This window comes from Ceratosolen solmsi, unplaced genomic scaffold (genome assembly GCF_000503995.2).
Source record: "Ceratosolen solmsi marchali unplaced genomic scaffold, CerSol_1.0 scaffold1, whole genome shotgun sequence".
NCBI classification, from domain to species: Eukaryota; Metazoa; Arthropoda; class Insecta; order Hymenoptera; family Agaonidae; genus Ceratosolen; species Ceratosolen solmsi.
In genome coordinates this window covers 13,577,621-13,599,487 of record NW_011948415.1, presented here as the reverse complement: position 1 = coordinate 13,599,487, position 21,867 = coordinate 13,577,621, and the positions used below count along the sequence as shown (strand labels likewise).

Genomic DNA, 21,867 nt, shown 5'->3' with positions numbered 1-21,867 from the left:
TTTAAAATCTCTCTATCAATAATAATATTAAAATAATAATAATAATAATAATAATAATAATAATAATAATAATAATAATAATAATAATAATAATAATAATGACAAAAATAATAATATTGTGAAATAATATTATGAAAAAGACAGATAGAGAGAAAAATTTACATTATTTCAAGCGTATTCATAATATATTGGGAAATTTTTTTTATTTTTTTTTTTAAATACATTATACAAATCAATCACAAAGTAACAAATACGTTTTTGTAGCAAAGTATGATGTTTAACGAAAATTTAATTTAATCTGAAGTAATTTATATTCCAACCTAATCTAAACTGTAATTTAATCTACATTTGTCTTTTCAAATAGCCGGGTTGCCTTAAAACACAGCATAACAGGGTATTTCTATCTGATATATATTTTTATTTCCCTGGAACTATCGTATTTCCATCGTATTACATCGAACCTTCAAACCAATTCAATGAAATCGTTCGACGAATGGGTGTAAGATCGGAAAGGTAATTTTTTTTTGTCCCCAATCAGTGCCGAGCATTATTGAGCGGCTATCATTAACAGCTTCTTTAAAGCTTACAATTATTCATATCCATTCAATAATTAAACAGAGCGTACAATACACACTTGAGCATTAGCAATTTACCAACTTAGCTCCCGTCGATTTAATCATAAAATTTAAAATCGACTTATGTCTTTAATGTAAGCAGAAAACTGCTTTCGCTCACTCAACCACTACAACCGCCGAGTACGTTTATATTTAACGAAGGCATGGCTGATTATATTTTAAGTACTCTATGGGTATAAACTATGGTTTAAAAGCTCATAGGTATGTCGAGAATAGGGATAAGTAGGTACGACAGGTGTTCGCAAAATGCAATAGGGGAGAGTAGAATTTCAAAATTATTAATAACGAATTGATATTTTAATGCCGGATTTGCGAGGCAAGCCATTGTGATATATCGCTCTGAAATTTATGATAAAGTAAGTTGAAAATACACTCTATATGCAATTATTAATGGCATTTTATGTTAAAAATATTTGAAAAACATTGAGCCGCGCGGGAATTGTAAAGGAATGTTTTTTAATTTCTGAAAAGCAATTGAAGCTATTAATATGAAATTTTACATTATTTAAATAAAGGTACTTTGAATTTGTATTTTCTATTTTCATATTAAAAAATTGATAGTTTTTGTAACGAAAATTTTCGAATTTAAGTTTTGTTAGCCGCTAAATTCAACCAAATTGCGCATTAGAATCTTCACTCGCTACGGAATTTTTTATATCAACTATATTGATTTAATAAATGCTCGTCAAATACTTGACTCTCTTTTGTATCTAATGATATTTCATTTTGCCAATTGTTCGAAAAATTAAGTTTTCTTTACTACCATTACATTGATCAACGTCTATATTATTAAAATAATTTGCAGTAGAAGAATTGCAATAGAAAGAATTATATATCGATAAGCTTCAAATGAATATGATATGCCTTGTGTACAATCAACCCTAAATAATACTTATTTTCCACCATTAACTTGTACATTGTACATTACCCATTGTCTTTGTGCGCGCGCGTCCGCGAGAGAGAGAGAGAGAGAGAGAGAGAGAGAGAGAGGGGGAAAAGGGGGGGGGTTTGTGGGGGGGGGGGGTGATAGATGACCGAGCCAATGGACAGACAGTGAGATGCGCGAAAAATGGCAAAAGTCGCCGACCAAAGATTTCTATGGGAATAGGAAGGCGAGGGGAGCCGATTGGCACTGATTTCCTCCACGAAAGGGAAAAAATCCCAAAATAGGACTCAACGGACCTTCGAAGGTGGATTAGCCATTCCATCACGACCCTGACAGGATATCTCCACGAAGAGTAGATGCTTTCAATTACGAGTTTGCACGCACACTGACGGAAGCTGCGCCTGTATCACCAAATCCCTCTCTCCCTCTCTCAAATAGACCTCGAGGGGAAATGCTGTCCCCCCCCCTTCCCTAACCACCACTGAAAAAAGACAAATTTGAGTATCTATTTCCGGATATCTCCAAGCGTCCTCCTTCCTTTGTGGCTGTTCTCGGAGCGACCGACGACTGATGACGACTTTATTTTGCATCAACGACGACAGAAGTTTTCGATAAACTATGTCATTAGATGTTTTAGAAACTCTAAGTGTCTAAGAAAATCGAGGGATTATCCAGGGATTTTTCCCTATTTTAATTCATCAATTATTCGATATTAACAACAAATTCGTATAATTGGTTCAATTCACTTGTTATGACATTGAATTTTTCCACTTTCTACCAGAAAATGTGTCTTCTTCCTAAAACTGTCAAATACATCATTACCTACAAATTATTCGACAAATTATATATATAAATCGACAGTTTCTTATAAAAATCGAGATTTCTTACAATTGTGTAATGTAATGCTGGGAGCCGAGTCACAATATAGACGAGACATAATGTAATGAAATTATTTTCACTAGAAGGAATGGACGAATCAATGACGTCAAAATGACACATTCAATACACAATCTTACTAAGCATTTCTCATCTCCAACTTTGACTTTTTAATTCACGATTTGCACGGATTATCTGATTTTTCCTTCAAGCATTACCTTCGATCCACTTCCCACGTCCCACCATCTAACATTACTATAGAAATTATAAGTACCGTAAGAATAAAATACACTTGTATGTTTATACGAAATATACGAAAAATATATATGTATATATATATATATATATATATGAAATTTTGTTTATTTATTTATTACAGCTTGAGGACGGAACGACCGAGCGGACTTGACACAGGTGGTGTTCGTCGCGAACTTAGTCGAGCCCTCGGCTTGTGGGCAAAAAACTCGAAGCTCACGTTCCAGGAGATCAACAGCGACGATGCTGACATTTTAATCTACTTTCATCGGTAAATCAATTTTTTTTTAAATTTACACTTCCTCGTGGGCTCTTGCAAATATTTCGTTCGCGCGAAACCTCGCAAATAGCTCGCCCGCCTACTTTAATTGAAATCACGACGCTTTCACGCCGATTCTGTCGCTCACGTTTTTTATCCGCGAAAAAAATGGTGAAATATCCAAGTTACGCGATAGATGTGATGCTGAAACGATAACAATTTCTTCTCACGGCTATCTCGGAACAATGGGAAAAAAGCGTCGAACGAGCTTTGGACAATTAACGAGTGTCGTGGGCATTACGGTAGCTACGAATACTATTGCCTTTACCACTCAATATAAATTAGTGATTTTATTAGGCTATGTAAGAGGAGGGGATCTCAGTAATAATAGAATGATGAATAATAACGAGCGCGAGTGTTAGTTATGGTAGCCATAAAAAGCTGCTGGCAAAGGCAATTTTAAGCACAGCGTATTGGCACTGACTCTTCACGATACAATAGAAATGTTCGCTTTCTATTACGTCTCTCTCTCTCTCTCTCTCTCTCTCTCTCTCTCTCTCTCGAAGGAAGCTTAACATGCTTCACCATTTAATTATTTATGTGTACCCAATCAATGCCCGGTTAAACTAGTAGCGCGCACTTTGTAAAAATTATACGGAAATTATACGTCTTTGCCGCTTTCAATCTTACAAGAACGTAAAAGCTCGGAAAAGACGATAATAATAGACGGCTGGTGGGGGTAGATGAATAGGTGGCGGTAGCGTGGGGCGAGTCGCAGGTATTCTCGGAGATTTTCGGGATATCAAGGATGAGGAGAAAGTCCGCAAAAATCGTTCATCGGCCCTCGCTTTTGACATCGCATGCAAACCGAATACGAATTACGTAAGAAAGCGGTTTACTTGATGTTTTCAGGGGCTATCACGGGGATGGATATCCGTTCGATGGCAGGGGACAGATATTGGCTCATGCCTTCTTCCCGGGCAGCGACCGGGGCGGCGATGCCCACTTCGACGAGGAGGAGGAGTGGACCCTCGGCAACAGCAGTCCCGACGAAGGTCAGTGTGTTGCCCCAACGGTCTTGCGCCAATGAACCAAAGTAGCATTGAATGCTCGAGGGCCCGGCTCGACAGCCCGGCTCGACAGCCCCCCTCCCTCCCGCCCTCCCGCCCTCCCTCCCTACCACTCCCCCCTCGCCAACGATGTTTGACCGATGCCCCCAAAGTAGCGATAAGAGTTAGGTCGAATCAGTGGATGAATAACGGTTGGAGGACTCGTTGCGCTACGAGTCTTGAATAATACATGCGCCGTTCAAGGCCACGGGAAACAACACTTCATCGTATTTATATTTCGCTCAATTTAAAAATGAATAAAATCGCAGTTGAATAAAGCGGCATTTACCTCCAGGTGTGTGCGCGTTATTTCATAGATTCGAATTCCCATAGAGTTGGCAAAAATGTAGGCTCACCAGATTAATAATAATAATAATGGTCGAGTTTGGCGATTACATAGATTTTCGAAGAAATTAATAAATTCCAAGGATATTTCGTAAGCTAGTTCCATCGTTTCTCCGTAAAATATATTAAACAAACAAATAATTCTACTACTTCTAATTCGAATTTTAATTCTAGTGATTTATAATGATAAAAATTTTCACAAATCCATTTAATATTTATTATGAATATGAGAAAATCGATAATTGTTATTTATTTAAATGATGCCATTATTAGGGAAAAGAAACTTCACTCTTCATTTATTTCCTTAACAAATTAAGTCAGCATCCGGCATTTTTATATCTAATAAAATATTGTGTTACGGTCGTAATCGAACTGTGTACTTTGATCTTTATTTTACGATTTATATTTTATATATCGGAACATTACTTCAAAATACAATATGATATTTTTATCGTTTAAAATTCATCGATTAGGGCTATTTCATGGAATTTTATATTATTGAATTTACGAGGCCACTCAAAACGATGATAATGATATTATTTACTAATATCCTCAACGTCAATATTAGGAAAATGAATATGTAAATTTTAAAAGAATTACCATCGTTGCAACATTGATTAATTTCTTACGAATTTCTGAGTTCTTAATGTTACCATCAATTACCATCGGAGAAGCTCTTAATAGAACTTAATAAATTTATTTCTATTAATAGGTTGCCTCGATGTTTATTAAGATTCATTGTTTCTAATACGTTTTACCTCTCTTACTTGCGGTACATTCTAATACGTATTTATCACGCAAGTTTATTAAATGATTATCCGTTAATTTCGAGTATCAACTCCGAATTAATATATATATATATATATATATATATATATATATATATCGAATTTATATTAAATATATATTAGATACACAATTCTGCTTTAATTAAAGCAATTTAATACAGCGTAACCTTATCGCTGATAACGTTGCTTAATTTTAATTTATATTTCTCATTTCCTTTACTTTTTAAATTTCTTTTTTAGCATTTACATATAAAGTACTCTCATTTACGATATTATGTTCGATATTATGTCGAAATATTTCAATCTCTAGTCATATTAGGAATAGTGGTATTAAGAATTACAGGCAGACTGCGAGTTGAATCAAAACATCAAAATTAATAATCAATTAAATGTCATATTATTTAAAGGAGTATATTCGTAGATAAATTGTTATTATCAAAATTAAATAAATAGTATTTGTCAGCTGTGTTATTAAGTCACGTACAAGTTAAGAAGTAATTGTAAACTACAATTTTTTAATTACATTACTATTACGTTAAAGAATATTTTTCAAAACTAAGCTTAATTGTTTACGAACTTAATGCAACTTATTATGCAACGAAAAGTAAGATGATTATCAATTTAATTATCGTAATAAGCAAATGAAGTCAATATTAACTTAAAAAGCTTTTCTTTACAATAAATACAGTTAGAGCAATAATTTAATTTAATTAGTCGACTGTAATAAAATCTAATAGTTAATGGAAAAAAGTTTACTTTGAGAATCTCTCATGGGCAACGAAAGTGTACAAAGATTACTGCAATTATACTTAAAATCACCAATTTCCCTTCGCAATTTAGTTCGTCTATGTCGACGAGATAATATTTCACTTATCGCGTGAAATTGGCCAGTTAATTCGGCGCCTGCGCATCACACGCGGCGCAATGCAAACAAACAAGAAAGAATGAATAAGCTGGACCGAATGAATCGAATAAACCGTTGTCACTTTTTCCGTACCGCCGAAACTCGCCATACAAATGTTTGGCTTTCATTGAGGCGGATTTATCGTCTCCGTAGAGCATTTCCGTCCTCGATATACCTACAGCACAAAAAAGAAAGAACAAATGATAAATGATAAAAAAAAAAAAAAAAAAAAAAAAAAAAAAAAAAAAAAAACAAATTCTGTTCTTCGGTATTTGTGAATGAACGGGCGAGTTTAAAGGATTTGAGCTAGGGGCTTGGAACGAAAAGAAAGAGGGAAACGAAAGTCGAAATCCCGTTGCGAAACTGCGCGACCGTAAATTCGAGGAAATTTATAGTCTTTTCCGAAATGGCCAATTCAATTAGCCTTCACTATCGCAAGAGCCGATCTTTCCGTGCTGGACGTATCCATGTGCTGCTGGACAACGTCTGCGAAATCACGCAGGACAAGCAAATCGATCCGCGATACTCCATTACAATGCGGTACGACGTTGTGCATAAAATTGCACCCGATTCGCCTATTTGTCGCAACTCTCATAGGCGGACATTATTCGATTAGAAAATGCCACGGCATTTTGTGGAGTTGCATTGTAGTAAGAATAAAAAGTAGAATCTTTTCGCTGAATGATGTAGATGCCAGTGCGAATGAATTCCATTAGAAAACGGAAGATGGTTTGCCGCCGTTAATATCGTTCGCACTGTGGCATTACATTTTAACGACCTAATCGTAAGCTTCGAATGGGCACAACCGACCTGAAACTCAACAGTTGTGGAAATATGAAATCAGTTTCGGAAAATAAAGGTTTTACTGTCCAACGTATTGCCAAAACAGTTTATTTTTTTAAGTGTGCATTGGAGTGCATATTGGATTGACAATAAATGCGATGCACAATCATTATCCTCACCGAGGTCTTTGATATTTCCAAGTCGGACGTTTTTAGCTTAGTTTTTAGAAAACTTCAAGATGTCGAATTCATTGGTTGATTTATGCTTATCGTCGTTTGCCTCAAAATTTCAATGATCCAGCTTATAACACATTGTTCCCATGCTTATTGGCTTATAATAATAACTCCGTCCACAAATATTTATCATATTTTTTATAATTGGAAGAAAATTGTTTTCAAAATGGTAGTAATTTATGCCTCAGTGGTTGACAGATTATTGTTATATACCTATACACGAATATACCTATCTGTATTTATTTTTAATTCCTACATTATTCATTGACAGAAATCATTGGTCGTTAAATAAGCATTTCTTAAGTATCTTAATTAATAATATACTTTTTAGGAAGCGCCGTACCAATTAAACACTCAAAAGAAAACTCAAAGACTTTTCAATTTAACGGCTTCTTACACTCGTAGTAAAATTATTGTTAACAAATATGGCATTATCACAAATTCTAAAAGTATATATAATTGTTTTTATTCATAGGTTATATTTAAAGTTTATCGTGAAAAATACATTATTATTTCGATGACACTTCTGGCCTTCGTTGCCCTTGCAACATCGCTTCTACTATAAAAACATTAACTAAAAGACAAATGAAAAATTCAATTGTTTCGTATTCAAGAAAAATGTTAAACTTTATAAAGAATTATATAGCTCCAGGAGCGTATACGCTCCTTTTGTAGCCAAGCTCTCTTTTCCTATGCTCTATCTTTATCACATTGTATTTCCTCACTACCCTCCTTTACCCACACCCATTGCCCTATTACGAGTACTGTGATTTCGTAATATGAGATAAAATAACATCTTCGACATATTTTGGATTTTTAGTGCTGATTTTTGTATTACGTTGACAATGGGTTTTACTTCTTTTCTTTTTTTTTTTTTTTTTTTTTTTTTTAGTCGCTACGATGAAACAGTATTATTATGTTGAAAATATACATATTTATGAATGATATTCTCGAATTCATGTATACATAAGCATTTATGAAATTCGTTAAAAATATGCAGCTCACGATATCGTATCTATAAAATTCAACTCATTGAAAGATTTATATTTTCTTTATTTTCCTTTTTCTTTTCTCATTTTTACTTTTTTTTTTTTTTTTTTTTTGCTATTATTTTGTATAAATTTACTTTTACATTTACTTTTACATTAATTAGTAAATAATTAGCGAATAATCAGTGAAATGAGATAAGTTATTATTTTATTTCTCAACTTTTCCCTCGAACGATTATACATTGGAATAGTGCATATTTTACGCGACGCTAAAGCTAATATAAAATTTTTTAAAATGGCATAAAATCCAAAGAAAATGACAGACGTCCTTATAATTTATATAAGGACACAGAATTTAAAAATGGAAAAAAATAAACTTTTGTATTTTGTCATATTTAATAACGTTTAGAACAAATTAGTAAATGAAAATAAATTACGTAAATTGAACAAATTAATTAAACTTAATAACATTGATATAAAAACTGGATATAATTATTGTTAAATAATATATTGATAAATATATTTGTAAAATAAATAACAAGGCACTCACGGCACAAGTGAAAAAGTTAATTTGAAATAAATTCATGATTGACGATATTTTGGTAGAAATTTGAATAAAAAACAAAATACTTTATAAATATTATATAAATTTACAAATATTTTCAATATTTTAATGATAGAATTACGGAGGGGAAAATAATTTAGTCCAAATTCGGTTTCCTTTATGAATTCTGAATGCAGCTGATGTAAACCAACAAACAGTCACAGCAATCCTAAAATTTTCATATACATATATTCGCATGAAAAAAAAAGAAAAAAAAAAGCTCAGATCTTTGAGTTATTGGTTATATATACGAATATCCTTCTATAAATTCAATTTACACCAATTTAGCTTCCTTCAATTCATTAAATAGCAATTTCTAATTAAATATAACCGTATAAAGGAGAAGGCTAACTATATATAAAAATATATTTTCTAATTGCACGATGCTAATTGGCTTGAGGATTGTACTTAATTTATACTAAGTGCATTTAATTAAACATCGAATGAACGTAAATTATTACAAGCATCGAAGAAATTCAAAGAGCTATTCGATCAAAAGTAATTCATTAAAAAATAACAAATGTAAATTATAAAAAAAAAAAAAAAAACAAAAAAAAAAATAATAAAAATGAATTTTTCATATACTCCAATCGCGAATCTTCGTAAGACAAAATCATCATACATATCGTATCATTGATAAATAAAAACTGAGTTAAATCAAAATTTTTGTTGTTTTTTCAAACTTTCAATCCAATACGTCGGCCACTCGCGGTCATACAAGGAGAAACATGCAGGAACAAGTGGCAAAAATATTGTCAATGCGATTAAGAGAATATGGGGGGTTAAGAATGGCAAGCTTAAGCAATTTACGCCGATTAAATTGCACGTTGCGAGCTGAAGTGTAAAAGAAATTAAGAAACGATAATCGATGGGAGTGAATAAGAACGATTTAAATTAAACGAGCGAGTGCTTCGTCCTGCGAGGAAACGTGAAGCCATTTTCCCAATAGTCGATAAGTCGTTGGATCGCGTCGCTCTCAAGATTATCTGCCACGTTGCTGTAGTGGAGCAGGTGGCCAAGTGTTGTTGGGACGTGGTCGTGTGAAATGGTGAGGTGGTAGGGTGGAGGGATTGTGAGGGGGTGGGGAGGAGTGAGGGGGGGAGAGGATGTAGCGCTAACTTGTGGCTTAACTTTGGAGACTTGCTTAATACTCGATTTCCCTCTGAGTAGTTCCTTCCATCCATCCTATCTACTCACTCCCTCCCTCTCGCCCGTCCCCATAACCACCAACTCATGCCCCACCTCCATTCCAACCACGTCAAAACGCCATCCTTATTCTCCTAGATTAGTATATAGCGCCCTATTATTTACTCTCTATATATTTCAGCCTCTTCTCAGCGATCCGTGTGTGTACTCGCACGAGCGCACGCATAACTTTTACAATTAGAGCGAAGAAGTACTTTGTACGAAAAGACCATTGGGTATCGTTAGATTACCTCTAAAAAATTTTAAATAATAATTGGTATTTGGACTGTCATTTGCGGATAAACAAAAGTAACTTTATAGTTATAAGTCGTTGGAATCTCAAGTTATCACTCGAGAGATAATGGATGAGAAAGCGTCCGTTGAGTTTCTAAAAGCATTTAAATATTTGCAAGAAGTTTATACGATAAAAGATAAGGAGTTATAATATCCCTAAAGATCATAAAATTCCTCCTTTATCAAACAGTTCGGATATTCTATATAGAATTTAGCGAAAAGTATTTTTTATGCTTGTATATTTTTTATTTATTGCTTTAGTATTATCATTTATGACAATAAAATAATTTCATAAAAACAATTAAATCCTGTTAAGCGGTACAAATTATCGATGATTCTTTTTGTCGATATTATTATCATCGTCGTCTTCGTAATCATTATTATTATTATTATTATTATTATTATTATTATTATTATTACTATTATTATTATTATTATTATTATAACTATTCAAAAGAAATGTTGAATCATTGTTGATAGGCGCATGTCTCCTTATAATCTTATATAAACCAAAATTATCTGCACCGAATCAAATTGAATAAATAACAACTATTTTATTTTTATTCAAAATTTTAAATATTAAACAATTCAACGATATTTATACGCTTTCGGCCTTATTAATTTTCTGCTGATATTGAAAGCAATTCACAATTCATTGGCAATTGTTAAAAATAAAATATCGTTAGCTAACAGAATACATTACTCTATTGATACTTTAATTAAAATATCACGATTTTATTTCTTTCTCGTGTATGTCGCTTTATTCGTTCACTCTCAGAGACATTTTAATTTTTATATGATAAAACTCATCGCAGAAGATAAATTCAAAATATCTATTGTTATTTATTATAATTATCATTATAATTAAGCGAATATTATATATACATTGATACGGGAAATCATTTATCATAGTCAAAAACAGAATCTGGGCTTAAAAAAACTACTGTGCATTAAAAACAGGATTAGAGGATAGATAATTCATTGAAATAAGAATATTTTATTTATGTATTTATTTATTTATTTATTTATGCAATTGACTTAACGAGTAAAGAGAATGATAATGAAAATTATAAATAGCTATAAATCATACTGAAATTGTATACTTAAGAAACAAAATTTATATCTACATATTAAGTAAAAGTAATAAATAAAAGGAAAAACCTTTTTTTTTCTATCGAATAAAGAAAATTTATAATTATGAAGTGGTTGATACTATGATTTCCATTTTTCACCATATGAATTGAAAAGATATTCGTTTTTTTTTTTTTTTTTTTTTTTTAAGTTACTTGAATATTCATATTTCAAAAATTTGTTTTATAAGGACAAGTGATTCGTATTTCCACATTTAAATAGCTTCATTATGTTGATCGTAACACAAATTATTAAATTATTATGCAAATATACCACAATGTATTGAAAATATACTAATTTCAGAGCTACTCATAAAATTTATTGTTAAATTTTGTATCCATTGTCGTCCTTCAAAATTTAAATAAACTAAAACTTGTGCTCGCGATTTTCTCCACGAGAGTTAAAAACAAAAAGCAACAGCTCTAATATACATATTTTAAGTAAATATTAAATTTTTTCTATCCAATAATCATATCGTATGCTAAAACTTCAGGCACGTGCCATGAAATATTTTAAAATTTTTAAGCCATTTGCATGAAAAGTCATCGTTTCTGAAAAAGGAATTTATGCACATTAATTCAGATAATTGATAAAGCAATATAACAAATACAAATACTATTATTTATACATCATGATTTTCAAAGCAAGACAACTGAAAATTCATGGCAATAAAAAAAAAAAAATGAAAAAAAAAAGATATAAAGATAGAGAGGATAGAAAGAAAAGAAGAAAGTCCGACATCAATATGAAATTCCCAACCAACCAAGTCTTTCACTTCTCCTCATTTCCCTTTCCTATTCATTTCCTTCTCTTCAGTCTCTCATCCCTTTCTCCATCCTTTTCCACGTTTTGCCAAATCTCTTTCATTCAACCCCATTCGGCCCCACGTCCGGAGGCTACATTTTCGATCGTCACTTTGTTTCCGCCTTCGCTACACATACACTACACTGCCAGTAGTGTTGCGTATCTTTTCAGAGAATATTTCATCTTCACTCCCCTTTCTCTTTTCTTTCTTAGGAGATCGCCTATCTCGTGTATAGATGTTTTTCTTACTACCTCGTCGCGATCCGCCACGCCCTCATTACATTCCAATTTCCGCGCCCAAGCGAGAGCGCATGCGTTCTACAAATCTACCCACCTGCCCCAGGAATCGAACTAATTTCATTTTTTCATATTCCATGGCAATTTACGGCCCTCCCGTAGTTTCTAGAAAAACGTGAAAATTAATATTTTATCAAGCCCATAAATCATAACAAATTTATATTTGTGTGGCATTTCTTCTTACTTTTATCATAATTAAATTTATTAAATACAAGATAATAATACTTAAAACTATTATCAATGTACATAGTGTGTTATTCATTTTTTATTCTGCTTCTTCCTACGATCGATATTCCATTAGAAGAATGAAAATTTAAAACACTCTAATATAATATTAAGATTAGAATATGACGGATATTTATTTATTTTATATAAAATAAAACTATCGTGATTTGCAAAATATTCGAATATTACATTATTAATCAAAGTATTTCACCCGATGTATTTGTTATTTAAATCAAATGAATTGATGAAAAACATAATCATTAATAAAATTAATTTTAGTCATATTTAATTTACTAGTTGCTAGCATTTGCTATAATTTCAATAATTAAGAGTTCCATCAATTTCAGACCCATATTATTTGCCAAATATAAATGACATATTCGAATTATTAATTATGTAAAATAAATTATACTAGTGAGATTGCACATTATATTATTTATGAGCATTTATGTATGCGAAAATTATTCATATTATGTATCATCATGAAACATCAAATTTACAAACATTTCAGACACTTTTATATTCATGAAATTTGTATTAAAAATTGAATTTACGAAAAAAAAAAAATAGAAAATTTATGAAATTACTTTTATGTATATTTCAACGACAATAGTTGTATGTACGGCGGATTAAATGATATCGAGTTATTAAAAAAAAAAAAAAAAAAAAAAAAAAAAAAAAAAAGACAGGAAAAAGAAAGAAAAAAATTAAAAAATCAAGAAACCATTTCAAAGACACAAATTGATTAAGATTTGTAATAAAATTATTTAGATCCATAACCAAATAATAATATATTTATAGCAACGAAATCTCTGCTTTTATTATAAAATACAGGGTAAGTGACAGATATTACTAAAACTGCATAAAAAATGTATATTTGAATATTTGAAATTAACTATCGATAACGGCATTAGTAATATGGTAAATAACGGTTATCAAAAGAACTTTTTAGTTTTACTTTATAGAAATTACAGACTGACGCTCACGTTATTTTATATTAACGCGCACACTCTCAATGTAATTTGCGGTTATGTATTTCAATAATTATGATAATAATTTCTTGCAATGATTAAGTTAATAAATCAAAAGTTCGTCCCTGCCAATTAACATAAAATAATTAATAATCAGCTGTTTCGTAATTAAATTATTTATTTATTCAAACGGCGGACGTTAAATTAATTTTACAGTGATTTGTAAATAAGCATTTTGTTGAATATAATCTAGGGCCAATCGTCCCTTACAACTCTTAAATAAACTATTAATAATTCTATTCGTAGTAATAATGTCTCTGCGCATGTATATATAACTCTTATTAAAATTTTTCATAGAATAAACAAAATCTTTTTCCTGATAATACCACAATAAAATCTTAAAATTTACGATACAACGCGATATTACTTAATCCACAACGTATAACCAGACACATTTTATTACGTAATTTCCAGCGACTGAGCATAGCATTTAACACCTCGACTTTGATGTAATTGCGGCAGATTAGGTGAATTTGTACGGTCTTTGGGTTATCCAGTTGGTACTCATCATCCGAAGAAGGATTGCTATTCGTTTGTCTTGACTAGAATTATTCCTTTTCGCATATATGAATTTATTAATTATTCCATCGTTCTTCCGCGCCTCGTTTTATGCTTCTCCGCTTGTCATCTTCCAACAATTACAGTATCCTCCAAAGAACCACATTATTGTCTCACAAAAATTACACGATTCAAATACATTATTCTAGTTGAATCGGTGCATGTATTTTATATTCACATGTCCACGGAAAATGGATATTATTATAATTAGAATGAATTATAGGATTTAGCATAAAGGAATGTATGCTTGATCATTGGGAATGAAAAAATTATGATATTAAAATCAGTATGATAGTGGATTGACGTGGAATCATACACTTCACGCATTCCATTAATAAGTACTGCAATCCTAACGAAAGAATCGCGAAATATTTTTACATTAAAAAAATTTTAATATTCAACGCGAAACGTGCATGCATTGCCATACTCTATGGGCTGAATAGAAATTGAAAATAGTATATACGTATATGCATAAGGGAAATGCAACTCAAGATTATACGCTACTACAATGTAAAAGAGAGCCGATATGCAAGAAATTACACAATACATCAAGAAGGAAAAGCCTTTGCACCGCAAAATAATTCCATTCGAATGAAATACCGTATTGCATATTTTTTTAGTCTCAAGGGATCGGGTGGGTATCCTTGACAGGCTGCACTTCCTACATTCAAGTCGAACGCAAAAGTCTCACGGGCACGTCATCAATTCCGGCGAGTACTCGATAATTCATCCAAACTTAATGAATTTTTCCAGACGCGAAATACTTTATGCTTGCATATGCACGCTTGGAGCTTCTATCCACTTAAATGTCCACCACATGCGATTGGAGCTCCAATTTCGTTAATTGCCATAATTAACTCGATTAAATCATAAATCATAAATCATAAGTCATAAATCTCGAACGTTTTTTAATGTGATTTTATATAGAAAATTGTTCGACCGTAAATTAATAAAGAAAAATCTACTCGGCAGCTTTATTGTCATTGACAAAATTCACCAACTTTGTGCTTTAAAGACATAATCAATCGCGAGTTTATTTATACATTTTTTGTTTGTAATAAAATCGATGGTAGTGATAAGTTTGATAGTATTATATTAGTTTGATAGTTGATAGATTGATAAGATATTTTACGGGTAAATCAATATGGAATAATGAATATTTACTTTTTATTATATTGTGCGTTTCGTTTGATTAAGTATTCTTGAAAATACTTTCCGATCCATTCAAATTTACTCTTTAGACAATTCAACGCTTAATGCCTAGAAAAACGAATAACGAAGATAAGTGCAACTATTATTATAAGTAATTAAATAATAATGTAGTTAGATATATTGATGCATATAGTTTTAAATTTGATCAAATATGGACGTGAAAAAACTAGTTCAAAATACGACATTTGCATGTAATAAATTAGCAGTATAAATAAATCAACGAACGAAAGTAAAAATAAACTCTGACGCTTGACTCGCGTAATATATTTTTCATTCGAAGGTGAAAAAAAGTTAAAGCGATAAAACTGAGCAACCTCTATTGGATTATTTATCGCCATGTGTCTCAACCAGTTTATAATTTTTTCTCATTTGGAGCTTCACTCGACCCGATACTCTCGCTCTCGCCGATAAATCTACTTAATATGTTAACATTTTTTTTCTTCTACGATTCATCTCCAAATCCTTTCAACGCACGTGTTCTTAATCTCTACCAGCTTCTTGTAAATTCATAATCGATTAACATTAAAGCGGTTGATATTGTTTTCAACAAAAAGCAAAAACAAAACAAAAAAAACAGATAAAACAAAAAAATACACGTAGTGCATTATGTATGTTCATCATCGCCTTATTAAATATTCCAATACTAAGAATTATTAAAATTCATTTTTACTATGACAATTTTTCCTAACAATACGTTGACAGTATTGCTGAAATAATTCATTTAATATAAAATTCGTATTTAACGCAAGAGTTAATTGCTTTGAACGATACTTTTCTATGTAGGAAATTTAATAAACTGCAATTATTAAAATAAAAATAAAAGACATCGATAAATTATTTTGAATTTTAATAAATGACATAATTCAAACAATGTTGATATAAATGCTCCGTTAATATTCTCTACATTAAATTAAATATTCAAACGCCAAAATAAAAATCAAATTATAAATTAAGATAAAAAATTGCAAATGTATGAAAATGTCCGTAGAGATAGATATATGTCCTTAAACATTTTTTGACATTCAAAATTTAGGCTGACATTAATTTGTTAATCCATTGATCTAATCATAAACATAAAGTTTGTAAAAAATATTACAGAAATGTAAATTTTTATTAGAAATTAATATGACATGTATATTCAAAATATGTTTTTATGCATTCACAAGGCAGTTGTTATAACCATGATTTTGATCCTTTGTCATCAATAAAATTTATACTAATATGAAATACACAATGTCCTAAGTACTCGTATGAAATTCATAATCGTAATAATCGTAGTTAAGTATTAAAAACTTTGGAAATTCAAGTGATAATCGTTGAAGATTTAATTATGCTGAAATATTTTTGCCTGATAGAATTTTATCTTCTTCTTGTTTGATTTTGTTTTTTTCATCTGTAATTTACAATTTCAACTCTGGCATGTTATTCGTAGTATAGCACGGTACTTCAACCGTATAACAGAAAACGAAGAAAATTTGCCATCAATGATTACGACAGGCAATTGCAACGAAATTCCACTCCTCTTTCATGGATGCGCAATACTCTCTCGCTCCGTCTTTATCGCTTTGCACACTCTAATACCTTTTTTCCTCGTGCAAGTCCCATACCTTTCATAACTGGATGACGACGACTTTGTGCCGCGAATTCTCGAAACGTCGAAGTATGCGCACACGGAATCCAGACGAAAAAAGAAAAGGGGAAGAAGCACAAGAACAAGTATTCGTGTGTGCGACTTGCTGTTATTAAAAATAAAAATAAAAATATTAAAAAAAAATTACGCTATTGGTAAAGACTATCGCGTCTTAAAGCCGATCGATGAACAAAAAACTACTATGTAAATATATAAATATGTAAATGTATTAAGCTTAAGTAATGTACATGCAAATAAAGTGAGAGAGAGAGAGAGAGAGAGAGAGAGAGGGACGGATAGAAAGACTATCGCTTGGATTCGATCGCATATTCATTGAATAAAGTTCATACGACAAAAGGGAATTATAGCGTAGATAAATATAAATGTAAACGTTTAAAGTTTAACTTGCAGCCATTTCATTATTGTAAAATCAATTATTTTCTATCGAGTTTTTTTCTATCTACGCGCACATCAAATAGAATACAATAAATCCATACATAAAACAATTGATTTAATAATAGATGAAAATTAATTATAATTTTCTTAATCACTATTCCCGTAAATAATTATAGAGTGGAAAAAGACTACGGGTAAGGATAAAATTATTATAATAGGTAATCGAATTCACCAAGAACTTATAACTGTTGATTATTAAATGCCTCGAGCATCTTTCGCAATTATTCATGAAAATGTACGAGGTAATCAGCAATTTCATTTACTAACTATTAGTAAAAAAATAATTGTCGACTCCGCCAGGAAGGATAAAGTAAAATAAAATCTAAAAACTTTCCAATAATTCTGTAAAAAATTTCAAATATTTTATGATAAATTTCATAAAGGCCACTAACAATTTCATTAAAAATCAATTTTACTGTAAAAATTAATCTTAAACTGTATTTAACTTTATTTGCTCTTCTCATCAATACTTGATTTAATTACAGCAGGTAAAATTGATTGGATAAATCATTGATTAAAAAATTAATTAACTAAACTTTTCTCAACTTCCTCTCTGTGAAATTCGCAATATTAATAAATTGTTTTTTAAAAACTAATATATTATTCGATAAGTCGCTTAAGCAGACTATCGCGATCGAATACTATAATAATTTCTCGTAAAAATAAATAATAATAACGCGAGTTGATTTACAAATGTGTAATGAATAATGAATAAGCGATCGACAAATCTAGTCTCGAACTTTTTTCAAACAACAATTTGATAATAAAAGATCGTTTGATCTCTCGCCTTATTCGATCTTTTAAATTCTAGTCAAATTTTCAATAAGATTTTGTCCAATAAGATTATTGCGGAAAATCGCCTACAATAGCACATCATTACAGGATATCGAAGGGGGACATGCGTTCTTTACCGATGAATATTATTAATTTTTCAAACAAAAACAAAAAAAAAATGAATAATTTTCCAAAATCAGAATATTATTCGTATTTAATAATTGTTGGAAATGTAAAAATAATTCGTTAAATTGCATCAACGGGATCGTGTATCTTAATACCATCACTTGGCCATCGCTTCTCTGCTGTTTGATAATTCGACGAACTATTTCACATTTGCATCCTTTTTACGAAAATTTACGAGATGCTTCGTTAAGGCAATCTGATAACACAGACTTGAAATTAAGTTAAATGTTTCATTATAAATTCAAATACAGATGAAAGTTTGTTCAGAAATAATTAAAATTACATTGCGCAGTAGCGTAACGTATTATGTGCTTTTACCAAGCGTTGCACACTATTTCATAAAACTTTTCAAACCACCTCCCATCTACGCATACATTATCTAAACAAAAATGTCCATATTAACGGCTCGGCCGTTAATTCGCCAATGATAAATCATTCATGCTTGTCCAATCACACGAGTCAGCGGCCGATTGCGATTAATATTGCGTTTGATTAATATTAAAGTCGGATAGAGGACGATGGAGGTGGAGAAGTGACGCCATCATTATTCTTTCCAAGAGTGGCAGCAGAGACTTATCGGTTGGACCTACCATGGGGTAGATCGGCATTAGACAGAATGAAAGTAGAAGCTTCGTTTCCAGGCTCCAACCAATTCCCGATACAATTGTCCGATAAAAGAACGGGAAGTCCTGGTCAAGTAGCGATACTGCCGAAGGCGTCACACCAAAATAAGTGCGCCTGCGCAACAAATGGCTAACTACTATCTGTAACATCTCCGAGAGAAGGAGCCTTCGGACAATCGAGGAGCGAAAAATCCACGAGTGAAAATCGATACACCCTGGCGCACACGGCGTTCGAGGCATTATTTATGTCTCCTTCTCTTGCCATTTTTTGTATAACCTCGGCCCAGCAGAGCGAAATTTCAAATTTAAACATTATTTGAGAAGTTAACGGTGGCAGAGTGCATTCACTGGAAAAATATAAGTTTTGAGCAGAGGGTGGCGAGTGTAAATATATTTATGATATTCCAAGTGCTATATTCCAATTGAATACGAATTCGGATTTTTAGACATACATATTGCATGTTGTAGCATATCGAAAAGTTAGGATTCGATTAATTTGTTTTATTGCCAAGTTGGCTTGACGCGAGCCACTATTGAGTATTTTAGTCGAGCGGATTATCATCGACCGAGGCTATTCGAATTATCTTCATGGCTTATTATTAATAACTGAATATAATAATCATCGTTTGTTTCATTCGCCATTTAATAAGTCGATATTTAATAAATCGATTCATCGTTTAAGTATATCTGCTAATTTATTTGAACGTTTAAGCATTTTTCTCCTCCCCTAATGACATTGAATAAAGAATGCAATTGAATTAAATAGTTAGCACACAATGGAGCACATATTGTTAAAATTGGCATTCTTGTGGTAAAAATTATTTGTGATAATGCGTATGTTTTAAAGCAAACGTGATAATATCATTTTGAACAATAAGCGCGACAAAATAATAAATTGATAAAAGTATTATATCCGGAAATAGAGCGCGAAGACTTAGCGTTCATAATTTTTTGAACCGGAAAAAGGGAACGTTAAGTTGAGAATATTAATGAAGCAAATTTAATTCTAATGGAATGGGGATAACGCAAAAAAGCGAGGCTGTTGAGTAACTAACTACATTGTGACGTGGCGAAAGTGCAGAAAGAACGAATAAAAGTGAAAATAAATTCTGGACGACAGAAAAAAGTTAAGAACAAAAAAAAATCGTTTGACAAGTGCGCAAGTAAAATTCCGAATAATTAACATACTTGAGAAAGACATTGGTTGTTCATCTTTATTTACTATTTCGCTTTACAACGATCCAATAAAATAATCATTGTAAATATTATGCTACTGCTTTAGTCTATTTTCCTTGTTTCTTCTATTGTTGTTCATTCGTTACTCTTAGTACTATTAGTCGAGTTTTGAATGCAAACTTATTCTTCGTATGTTAGATAAGAATTACACAGTGATAGGTGATTTTTATTAGCCTTTACTGTTTCAAGAATTATCAATACTTTCGCAAATAATTATAATAACTTCCTAATGATGAACGACTATCTATATAAATCTTTATTCGCTTATCGTATTATTCGCTTATTAAAATTCTCTTACATAGTGGGTCCATTAACATGAGATGAGCTTGATTAAACTCCGATATTCTATATCACTTGATTTATAATAAACAGCCTCCGACTTGTTACACATTTAAGTTAGCGAGAAACGAGGTCATTTTTAACCTTAAAAAAATATATAATCCATTCCACGATTAAGCGTCTTTAACATTGTCTAAGTTAGTTATTGAATCTTTCATTTTTACATAACTTATTCATGAAGAAATCGCAATTTATTGTTATTGCAATGGCTTCGAGTTCGTAAAGATAATAAAAAATACGAGCATATACGAGTAGATAAACAATAAATTGTTTTTACTAACACGACTTTTAGGATTTAAACGGACCTTAAGAAAATAATGCAATCTATTATTAAATTGTTGTTTAAATAAATGAATTGGATTACATTTCGCGTTCGTGTCTTTATCATTGGAGAAATAAGTGAACTGAGAATTAACATAAAAGGGAAAGTCAATTAATTAATTGAATTGACATTTAATTGCCATTATTCCGAATCGTAGATAGAGTAGATTAGATACAAAATCGTAATCTTAGTTAAAATTTAACAATTTTGTATAAAGAGAATTTCATAATATATTATCATTTGTTATTAACATCTTTATTATCGTACGGTGGGTATAATCTAATGTCGCGATGGAGACGTTTGTCAATATTGACATTTTCGACAACTGCACTGCATCAGTAGTGGTATTATGGTATTATTTCATGGATAGATCGGCAATTTTACAAGAAATTTTTCATCATTGACGTTCCACTGAAACTTGAAAAATATATACATCGATAAGATTGACATTAATCTTATTTAGAAGAAAAAAAGAAGAAAAAAAAAGCCTATGAGCTTACTTATTTGTCGATATTATTTACCAATGGGACAAGATATATCCAATTATAATTTGAATATCTATATTAAAAAAAAAATATATATATATATTTATATAATTTTCTTTTTTGTTAAAAATTTACAATTACTTATTCATCAATTGATTACCATAGAAAAAAGTAAAATTATCGTTTAAAAGTTTGACTATTGTAAAACTACTGAAATACAATAGTGTCACTGTTATCGATAACAAAAAAAGAAAAAATAAAGTAATTACAAACGACCAATAATAATATAAGTAATGGTAAATAGATAAAAATACGTATGAAAATATACGAAAATATACATAATATAAAATAATTCTCTGATCATGCCGGATAATTATGATATAAGAATTACTATTGGAAATAAAGATGTGCAT

At 31.1% G+C, this 21,867-nt stretch overlaps 1 protein-coding gene across 1 annotated transcript in view; it reads left to right on the top strand.

The window, feature by feature from the left end:
* The window catches only part of Mmp2 (Matrix metalloproteinase 2), a 263,189-nt gene that overhangs the window by 220,123 nt on the left and 21,199 nt on the right, over positions 1–21,867 (top strand). Inside the window, 2 exon segments of the mRNA XM_011508124.1 lie at positions 2,777–2,923; positions 3,824–3,966. Of these exon segments, the coding sequence (XP_011506426.1) occupies positions 2,777–2,923; positions 3,824–3,966 (290 nt within the window).